Source organism: Dromiciops gliroides, chromosome 3, assembly GCF_019393635.1.
Source record: "Dromiciops gliroides isolate mDroGli1 chromosome 3, mDroGli1.pri, whole genome shotgun sequence".
Taxonomy (NCBI): domain Eukaryota; kingdom Metazoa; phylum Chordata; class Mammalia; order Microbiotheria; family Microbiotheriidae; genus Dromiciops; species Dromiciops gliroides.
This window is the reverse complement of record NC_057863.1, coordinates 405,145,632-405,156,542: the sequence shown is the minus strand read 5'-3', so window position 1 is coordinate 405,156,542 and position 10,911 is coordinate 405,145,632. Positions and strand designations below refer to the sequence as shown.

The 10,911-nt window shown below is 39.4% G+C and overlaps 1 protein-coding gene and 1 pseudogene across 1 annotated transcript in view; both read left to right on the top strand.

The window, feature by feature from the left end:
- Nucleotides 1-912: 912 nt before the first annotated feature.
- On the top strand, nt 913-1,871 carry LOC122746311 (annotated as a pseudogene).
- A 2,404-nt stretch (nt 1,872-4,275) lies between these two features.
- LOC122746748 (aldehyde oxidase 1-like) overlaps nt 4,276-10,911 on the top strand; it is an 88,230-nt gene continuing 81,594 nt past the window's right edge. The window contains exon 1 of the mRNA XM_043992663.1: nt 4,276-4,481. Within this exon, the coding sequence (XP_043848598.1) occupies nt 4,425-4,481 (57 nt within the window). The 5' untranslated portion in view covers nt 4,276-4,424. The remainder of the gene's footprint in view (nt 4,482-10,911) is intronic.

The window sequence follows — 10,911 nt, the reverse complement described above, 5'->3', positions numbered from 1 at the left end:
ATTCAAACATGAAAGGATATGGGGAGCAGGCATTACTTGAATTTAACTTTGATCTAAAGTGGTCAAAATCACTAATCCACTGTTGGTGGAGTTGTGAACTGATCCAACCAATTCTGGAGAGCAATTTGGAACTATGCCCAAAGGGCAATAGAATTGTGCATGCCCTTTGATCCAACAATACCACTACTAGCTTTATATCCTAAGGACACCTCCCCCCCCAAAAAAGACTTATTTGTACAAAAGTATGTATAGCAACTCTTTTTCTGGTGTCTAAGAATTGTGTCCTTTGATTTCCAATTCTTAGACAGCAGGATGATTTCAGAAAAGCCTGGAAAGACTTGTATGAAATGATATATAGTGAAATGAGCGGAACCAGGAGAATATCGTGCACAGTAAAAGCAATATTGTTTGATAAAGAATTGTGAATGACTTAACTATTCTCAGCAATACAATGATCCAAGACAATCCCAAAGTACTAATGATGAAGCATACTATGCACCTCCAAAGAAAGAAATGAAATTGATTGAACATAGACCAAAGCATGCTATTTTTCACTTTCTTCCATTTTTCTTTTATTCAAGTTTTCTTATACAAAATGAGTAATATGGTAATCTTTTACATAATTGCACATGTATAAGGAGAGAGGAGGGAAGGAAGGAGGGATAAAATCTGGAACTCAAAATTTAAAATAAAAATGTTTATTATTGGCTCTGTACCACCATCCTCACCCTATGGAGCATGGAGGCCCTCAGGCCCCATCTCAGCAAGGAAGGGGAGGGGGGGCCTCCGGACCTTTGGGATGGGTGGAGATGTGGGCCCGCAGGGAGGCTGAAGGAGCCGGGGCTGGGCGGTGCCTGAAGCCTCCCTGGCACTAATTAAGGGTCTCTTTCCTGCTTCATTCTCTCTCCGGAAATGGGCAAGTTCACGAAACCTGAAAAGGTGGTGCTGGTCCTGGCCAGGAGATACCCTGGGCTTAAAGCCGTCATCGTCAAGAACATTGATGGTGGGGGAATGGCTGAACAAGTTGTGGTATATGAATATAATGGAATACTATTGTGCTGTAAGAAATGATGAGTGGGCTGATTTCAGAGAAACCTGGAAGGACTTACATGAACTGATTGAGCGGAACCAGGAGAACATTGTACACAGTATTAACAACATTGTGTGTTGGTCAACTGTGATAGACTTGATTCCTCTCAGCAATACAATGGTCCAAGATTGTTCCAAAGGACTCATGATGGAAATTGCTCTCCAAATCTAGAAAAAAAGAACTGTGGAATCTAGATGCAGATCGAACCATACTATTTCTACTTTTTTTTGTTTCTCTTTTTTGAGGTTTTCCCCTTTTGCTCTGATTCTTCTTTCACAGCATGAATAATGCAGAAATGTGTTTAATGTGATTGTACATATATAACCTATATCAGCTTGCTTGCTGTCTTGGGGAGGGGACAGGGAGAAAAATTTGAAACTAGAAGTCTTATAAAAACAAATGTTGAAAACTATCTCTACATGTAACTAGGAAACAATAAAATACTTTTATGATAAAAAAAGAACATTGATGATGGGACATCTGACAGGCCTTACAGCCATGCCTTGGTGGCAAGGCATTGACCGCTACCCTCGAAAGGTTATCATAGCAATGGGCAAAAAGATTGCCAAGAGATCAAAAATCAAGTCCTTCGTGAAAGTTTATAACTACAACCACCTCATTCCCACCAGTTACTTTGTGGATATCCCATTGGACAAAACAGTTGTCAACAAGGATGTGTTCTGTAACCCTGCACTAAAACATAAGGGAGGCCAAGGTCAAGTTTGAGGAGAGGTACAAGACAGGCAAAAACAAGTGGTTCTGCCAGAAGCTAGTGTTTTAGAACTACTCTTTTGGTCAGTAAATAAAATGTTTATTAAAAATGAAAAAAAAGTTTATTATTTAGCCCCCCCCCCAAAAAAAAGTGGTCAAAATCGAACAGAACACACACATACACATAGTTTGGTATAGAAATACATTCAGCTCAAGAAGGATACAGATAGGAACAGGAAGAGGGGTAAGGGAAATGTTAGAGGGAGGGTAGAGTTGGAGAGGGATTAGTTATAAGCAAAATAAATTTTGAGCTTTTGGAGGGATTAGTGAAGAGAAAATTAAAAGAGGAAAAAAGAAAGGGTAATAACTTGAAATAAACAGGGAGAGAAAAGTATAGGGAAGAAAAAGTATAAAAAAATAGAACTAGAGGAAATAGACTACTATCATAACAGTAAATGTTAATGAAAATGGAAGAGGTTAGTCAGTCAGTTAACAGACATTTATTAAGCACTTACTATTTACCAGGCACCATACTAAGCAATGGGAATAGAAATATAAGTAGAAAGAAAAATGGTCCCTGCTCTCAAAGAGCTGACATTCTAAAAGGAGAAGACACCATGTAAAAAGAAGTTAGAGAACAGGGAAGAAGAATCAAACCAATACTGAAGGTACCTGGTGTGGGGGGAAAGTAGAGAAAGTTGGGAGTGCAGCACAGAGAGGAGTGAGATTTGGCTGGCCAGGACCACCCTAACTGGAGGTTCTGGGCAGATCTATCCAATCAGAGGGAGAGGCTGCAAGGTGAGAGGATACTTCCAGTGTGTGAATTCTAGGGCTAGAGTGAGCTACCAGGAAGCAGAGGTTTCTGGGGCATGGTAAAGAAAGGCTGGAGTGCAGTCTGAATGGGAATGAGAGGTTAATAGAATGGATTAGCAAGGAAAATTCAACAATATTGTTTACAAGAACATAAAGACCTAATCTGAGTTAAAAAAAACCCCAACCAAAACACAAAGGGATTGGAATAAAATCTATTATGTCTCAGGTCAGCAGCAATAACAAAAAAACAGGGTTAGGAATTATGATTTCAGACAAGGCAAGAGCAAAAATAGTCTTCACTGGTCCATCCAGCTGATAGTGTCTTTCCTTCTAAGGGTACCTTCCATTTACTCTATAGTTATCTTGTATGTATCAATTTACATACACACAGACATACATAAGTACATACACATACATAAACACGTATGTACATATATTTATGCACATACATGGTATAGTGGGCACAAGTCTGGACTTGGAGTCAAAAACACTGGAGTCTAAATCCTGTCTTAGATTAGATGTCTCACATTTTGTGGAATATTTATAATTGGAAAGTCTATAGGAACTTTATTTTAAAATGTTAACCAGAGGGGCAGCTAGGTGGCGCAGTGGATAAGGCACCGGCCCTGGATTAAGGAGTATTCAAATCCGGCCTCCCACACTTAACACTTACTAGCTGTGTGACCCTGGGCAAGTCACTTAACCCCAACTGCCTCACCAAAAACAAAACAAAAAAACAAAACAAACAAAAAAATGTTAACCAGAATCCTCAATTGTTGAATCATTTCAGTTGTGTCTGACTCTTCATGACCCCATCTGGGGTTTTCTTGGCAAAGAAACTAGCTCATTTGACAGATGAGGAGACTGAGGCAAACGGGGTTAAATGACTTGCTCAGGGTTACACAACTAGTAAGCGTCTGAGTTCGAATTTGACTCCAAGCCTGGAGCGCTATACACCGCGCCCACCTAGTTGCCCCAGTATTTATTGAGCACGGAGCCCCGCGCTTTTGAGGGTGATGGTGGGGGCACACACATATATAAAGACTGAAATAATCCCCCCTCTCAAGGATTGCCAGTTCAGACAATAAACGCTATGGATTTCAGAGAAAGGGAATCTCTGGGTAAAAGTAATTATATGATTTTCTTAAAGTTCTCGTTATGTATACTCTGGCGGCGATCTTCGCACAACGATATATTCCAAAGGAGATATGTGCAACACAGGAAGATTTTTAATCTGGATTTTGTTTGTTTGGGGTTGAGTTGTTGAAAGCAGGTCTGATTGCTTTTAGACTACTCAAACTTGTGTCGCAGTTGAAAATTGTCTGGATGAGAAAATGATATTTAGATGTTAGGGGGGAGGGGAGACCAGAGACGGGAAGAGGGCCAGGAAGAAGGGGGAGGGGGGAGGGCGAGAGAGAAGGAGGAGAGGAGAAAAAGTTCGAGGGAGGGAAAGACTCAGAGAGTAGCTTGAGAAGTCAGAAGGGAAATGAGGAAAGGGGGAAGGAGGGAGGGAGAGGGGAAAAGAAAGGAGGCTTTTACTTCTAAAATGCTACTGGGAGAAAGGGAAGGGAAGGGGGTCATTGAAACTCTCCCCTCACAGTTTGGATCAGAGGCAAATGGGGCGGGGCGGACAGTCAGAGCTTCAACCCTGTCTCTGGTCTTCATTTGCACTCCGGAGCCTTGCCTGGTCAGCTGGGCCGAGCTGCACTCCTCTGACTGCACCTCACCCTGAGTCTTGAGCCCTCTTCTGCGCCTGGGTTTCTGTGAACTCTTGACCAGCACTGGCTGGCCAGTGCACTCATTTGCCATCATGTCTCTTGCCTTAAACGGGCCATCAGAACTGCTTTTCTATGTGAATGGCAGAAAGGTGAGTTAAATGAAGGTGGGTTTGACCACGGGCTGAAAGATAGAAAGGAAAGGAAGGAAAAATATTTGTTACATGACTGTTAGGTGCTAGGCACTTTACAAATATCTCATTTGATCTTTACAACGACCCTGGGAGGTAGGTTATATTGTTATGCCTTATTTTACAGTTGAGGAAACTGAGGCAAACAGAGGTTACATGATTTCCCCAGGTCCCACAGCTAGTTAAAGGATGGATTTGAACTAGTTTTCCTGACTCTAGGACCCACACTCTAACAAGCTATATAGATACATCTATATAGACCTATTGATACATAGATAATTTTATTTCAATATAATTAATTTCCTTTGTAAGCCTAAGTGTTTTATGCATTTAAAAACATTATTCAGAGAAAGGGTCTACCAGACTGCTAAAGGGGTCTATGAACCAAAAAAGGTTAGGAATCCCAGATTTAGTCCCTTCCTTTGAAATTATACTTCTCTTCTCCTTCCATTAAATACATTTTATCTCAGAGAGCTATTGGGAGCTAAATCACCTACATGAACTAATTCATAGGAATATAGTCTATTGACTATAGTTATTAAAGTGATATCTGTAACCCTTGCAAGGTATCACCATCCCACCAGCACTGAGCTCAATGCATTGCACATAATAAATACTATTTATCTATAATTTTGCTTGATTCAAGAGCAGTTGGCAAGTTTTAGTGGCAAGAGGGCACTGAACTTGGACTGAACATGGGACAGAATCCCCCTTCCACCATTTATAAACTCTTGGACAAGTAACAGCCTCAGTTTTCTTAAGTAGCCAAGGGCTATGATGTACTGTATAGAGAGCTATACTCAGTGAGGAAGACTTGGGTTCTAGTCTAGACCCAGACAAATAATGGTCCGTGACCATGGGAAGTCACTTCATCTCTCAGTGCTCTGGGCTGCTCTCTTAAGATTGCTAGTTGCTGACGAAATCTCTGTGTTCACAGGCAACTTTCCTAAGACAGTGAAGTTGCAGAAAGAGCTTCTCCACTCCAAAAGTAAAGATAATAATAATTGTTACTTCCTTCCTCCAGGCTTGCTAGGAGGATCAAGTGAGATGTTATGTAACTTTTAAAAAATTTTATTATTATTTTTTTAATGTTATGTAAGTTTGAGCTATGATTATGTAACACTTAATTTCAAATAGGTTGTGAACCAAAACAGTTTTAAACCGAAGTTCCTCACAATTTCACAAATCAATAGAACTTGAGAACCCTTTGGAAGGGTCTTTAGTTCTTTCTCTTTGGCCTCGGTTACATCACTGATAAAATTGAGGTGTTGAAGTGACATGCCCAGAGTCACATATCTAAGTTAGAATCAGACCTGGAACTTAAAATCTGGGTCTTTTGACTGTGGGCCGAGGGCTCTTGAACTGTTGCTTTTTATACATCTTCTGCAGGCATAATGTAAAACTCGAAGGGAGTTATATAATCAGAAAGTCTGATCAAAATGACTGTGGTTACCAAATTTGCCACTGTCATATTTCTGTCAGATTCTCCTTGCCACTGTTAGCCTGAAAAATTAGAATACTATTGTTACTTTATTACTAGCTGGCCTTGGAACCAATGAAACCAAGATCCATGCCCAGTCTCTAACATACTACCTATGTGACCCTGACCCAGGTAACTTCTCAGTGCTTTAGGCCAGAGATGTTTAAACTTTTTCCACTTTGAGACTTCTTTTCACTGGAGAAATTTTTATGCAAACCTGGGTATATGGGTGTATAAAATAGGTATGAAAAACCTTTTACCATTGCCAAATTTTTCGCAACCCTCACATTAAGTTACATGACCCGAGTTGGGGTTTCAACCCACAGTTTAGGAAGCTTTGCTTTAGGCAACTTTAGGTATAAAAGGGGGCTAATAAAAGTTCTGATTTGCATTAGCAGAGGGAATTACTTTATCCAGGAGATGCAATCCCCAGAGGATTAGATTTATTTTCTCTTATTTTTATATATTCATTATTTTCTATATTTTGTGAAGTGTTTTCTTCACAGCCTTGTAAGTTAGGTAGTATTAGTGTTATCTCCATTTAACAGGTAAGTAAACTAAGTCTCAGAAAGTTGATGAAAAAAGTAACGTTAAAATCCAAATTTTTTTTTTTAAGCAAAACACTGAATTTATTTTACAAGTTCCTGGAGTTCTTACCATTTCTTCTTTTTTCTCTCTTATGACATAGTATAGTACTGGGTAAATAGTAGGTAAAAATATTGAGTGGATTAAATAATGAAATATGTAAAAATAAAATATTCATAAAATACAGAGCTAAAGAGGAGAAATGTTCTATCCAATTCATTAAAAATAGTGGGTAACTATTGACAGAATGTTACTATTCAATCCCTGGTTTTCATTAAGCTGCTATAGAAATAGTATTTGAGTACTTTTATAAATGTAATTTCTTCAAATCTCAAAGTCTGTTGCAGAAGCCCTCTCAAAGCTAGCAATACTAAAATATTTCAGCTTTAGAAATAGAGGATTTTTGAAATTTGGAGTTAACATTTGTTAAATGCCCTTGAGCACTTCCAATAGCAGTCCTACCATGTTAATGTTCAAAACCATGCACCAAGTACCATCAGGGCTGGGTTAATGCATAATTAATGTAAATTAAGACACCCACATGAAAAGAGTCCAATTTCAGTGTCCTGTTTGTCACAGAACTTCAGAACGACATGAACCATTAGATAGGAGGTGTTGAGTTCTACTCCTTTGTTTTATTTTTTTTAAGTAAGTTTTATTGATTCTTTTTGCTTTTATATTCTGGTTATTTGGAAGTATCACCCTTCCTCTGTACCCAAAATTAAACCTTTTTAGTAACAAAGGAAAACAATTAAGCAAAAACAAGACTGACTGTATTTGATCTCCTGTTCTAGGTCTCAGGGACCATTCATTATTGGTTTGTAATTACTCCGAGTTCCAATCTCTTTCAAAATTATCTTTTCCTTTACATTGTTGCCATCATTCTGTAAAGTCATTGTGTGTATTGTACTTCTGGTTATGCTTATTTTACCCATCATCTCTTCTTAGGGTCATAGATCTAGAGTTAGACAGACCTCAGAGGCCATCTAGGCCAACTCTGTCATTGATAGATGAGGAAATGGAGTGGAGGGAGGTTAAGTAAATTCCCCAAGATTACAGAGAAAATAAGCATCAGAGGAGAGATTGGAATCTAGGTTCTCTGACTCCAGAGCTAACACTTATGCAACTATGTAGAGCAGGTACATGCCTCTGTGGTGTTAAACTTTTCATTTTAGTTCATTTCAACCCTGGACAACAGCTTTAGATGAGAGAGATAAAATGTTTATTAACTGCTTCCTTACTATGTGCTAGGCACTAGAATAAGTATGACCAAAAAGGCCTCAGGGAACATATTCTAATGGGGAAAAAAAGGGAGCTAAAAATACATGGAAGATACTTGAGGTTGGGGCAAGGTGGAAAAGTCCTGGGGCAGCTGTAAAGGTATAGGACATGGCTATCATGAAAAGGAAATTGGGACTGAGATGGAGAAGTAGCCCAATCTAGTTTGAAGTGAAGAACTAAAACCTAATGATAATTTTTTTTTAAATTGAGGTGGGGCAGCTAGGTGGCGCAGTGGATAAAGTGACAGCTCTGGATTCAGGAGGACCTGAGTTTAAATCTAGCCTCAGACACTTGACACTTACTAGCTGTGTGACCTTGGGCAAGTCACTTAACCCTCATTGCCCTGCAAAAAAAGAAAAAAGAAAAGAAAAAAAATTGAAGTGTTTTTTGAGGACATGTTATTATTATAAATACAGTAGCAACAAACATCAATAAACCAACAGTCAAACCAAATTGGCAAAATTGTCAAACAAACAAAAATCCCAAATTCAAGCCATTTACATCTTGACCAAAAATGAAATAACATTATACATTTAAACAAATTGTTTTTTAAAAAAACAGTAACATTTTTGCTGTCTGTTTCCTTCAGTTTATCTCAGCTAAGTGTGTGTGTGTGTGTGTGTGTGTGTGTGTGACAGCACTTACTCTGGCCCACATTGCCTGGAGACTAGGGATGTTACATTTCACCCCTCCCCACAGGTTCTCAAGAGGGTTTGGGAGTGAGTGTTCAGACTCTGTCATTGGCTCTAGCACCCATTTAATATGTTCCTCCAGTTTCAGGGGTTCTATTTAACCACTTAGAAGTCAGATTAGATTTTGCAAAGGAATATTTACTTCAAAGGTATAGCAAGAATGGACTACAGGGGCAGCTAGGTGGTGCAGTGGATAGAGCACCGGCCCTGAATTCAGGAGGACCTGAGTTCAAATCCGACCTCAGACACCTAACACTTACTAGCTGTGTGACCCTGGGCAAGTCACTTAACCCCAATTGTCTCACCAAAAAAAAAAAAAAAAGAATGGATTACAAACAACCCCCCTTCCCTCCAGTACAATGGGGGTAGGGGATGGGGGAACAGTATAATACACTTCTGACTCTTGGGTGGAGAAGATATTAGGTTCATAATTGGTCTCAGTTCATATGTGTGATAGTACAGTCCCACCATGTTCCAAGCCTAAAGCTCCTCCTTAAGTTCAGGTCCCAGATGCCCTGACCTCTTGGGCATCCTCATTGGGATTGGCTGTAACAGCTAACCTGGAATCTTGCCTCCAAGGTCAGCGTAGTTTGAATTCCCGGGTCTGGTGGGGACTCCACTGCCTTCATCTAGAATTGAAAAAAGCAAATGAAGCAGATAAAGACAAAATTCCATGTCTTTTGGGGGGCCATTGGATCTAAATGGAGGAGGAAAGGAAGATAGCTTTATCCTTCTCAGGAATTCAGTTCATAGTGCCCATGATAAGGGTGAATGAGACCTTCACTTTTTTGGGATGCTTTGGGAAAAGAAAGTGAGTGTTACAGCCTAGACATTTCAAAGGTGCAGTCTGTTTTGGCTTCAAAGTCAATCCAAGGAGGCTACTTCCATGTGAGTGGGAAAACGTGGACAAATGAAGAATGTCTTGTTTCAGAAGCAGGCCATTAGCCTTTTCTCCATGGGCAACTAGGTAATCTGGGAATGTGCAAAGCCCAGTTACACCAGTCTTCCTATGTTTCCCTGAATTCCTTATATTTGTCTGGAAAATGCTCTCTCCTTGTCTTTTTGTGGGTTCTGCTGCTCCAGGAATTTTCTTATGGCATTATTTGGAGGGTTTTGTCATGATCATGTGGGGAGCTCTGAGAGGTTACTGCCTTTCCTCCGCCATATTGGCTCTGCCCCAATTCCTTATATTTGTCAGTTTTTACTACTCAATAATATTTCATTGTGTTTATATACCACAGTTTATTTGGCAATTCCCTCAATCAATTGGCAGTCACTTTTATTCCTAGTTCATACTACCACAAACAGAGGAAGGAAGGAATAAAAGAAGCATTTATTAAATACTTACTCTATGCCAAGGGATATATGGGGTATTCATGGAGGACTAGCACCTCTTATGAGGGTTTTTTAGGGCTGCTTATCCATCTTTGATGTCCACCCATCACCCAAACCTCACCTGTGGCTCCAAGAAGCTGGAACATGTGCAGTGGCCACACTCTAGTAAAACAGTTAAACCAAGTTAAGAGTAACCAACAGGTCTCAAATTTGTTGATGAGTGTGAAGACTTCCCCTGGCTGAAGGGACAGATGAGAACAATTTATTCCAATGGCCATGAAAGTGGCTGAAACAGGCACTGTGAAGATGCTCAGTTCATTCATTGCATCCTGGGTTCTATCTTAGAGAATCCCTAGGGATTCAGACAGGTTACTTGTTCCAAATAGTCACAGAGCTAGTAAGTGTCAGAGACAAGGTTGAACCTAGGTTTTACAAACAGGCTGTCAACTCTTTGCAAATGTTAAAGTAAAATGTAAATATGGGTTATTTTGGGAGAGCAGATTTCAAAGGATTCAGAGAGGGATAGATAGAATCCCATGAACTAATATTCAGCATGGAAAATCAACTCAGGAGAAATGGGAAACTTTTACGAATAAAGTTCTAAGACAATGTGATGATTAAAAATTTGAGAGACATGGTGTCTGGGAAGTTTAATAATTTTATTAATAAGGCCAATGGGTTATCAATAAAAAGAGGTTTATATCTATCATCGCAACAAAAAGACAGAAAATTGTAGTGAGAGGGAAAAGAGAATGATGTGGACGCTACCTACATGCACCAGGAACATTATTCCATGACTACTCATGTATAGCTTATTTTGAATTGCTTGAGTTCTTGTGGGTGGGGTGTGGGAATGGAGGGGGGAAGAGAAGTTGGAACACAAAGTTTTTAAAAAATTGATGTTAAAATTTTGTTTTTACATATATTTTGGAAAATAAAATTCTATTCAGAATAAAATACATAAATAAATAAAAGTGATACCTTATATTCTATTTAATTCGATCAGTACTTCTGAATG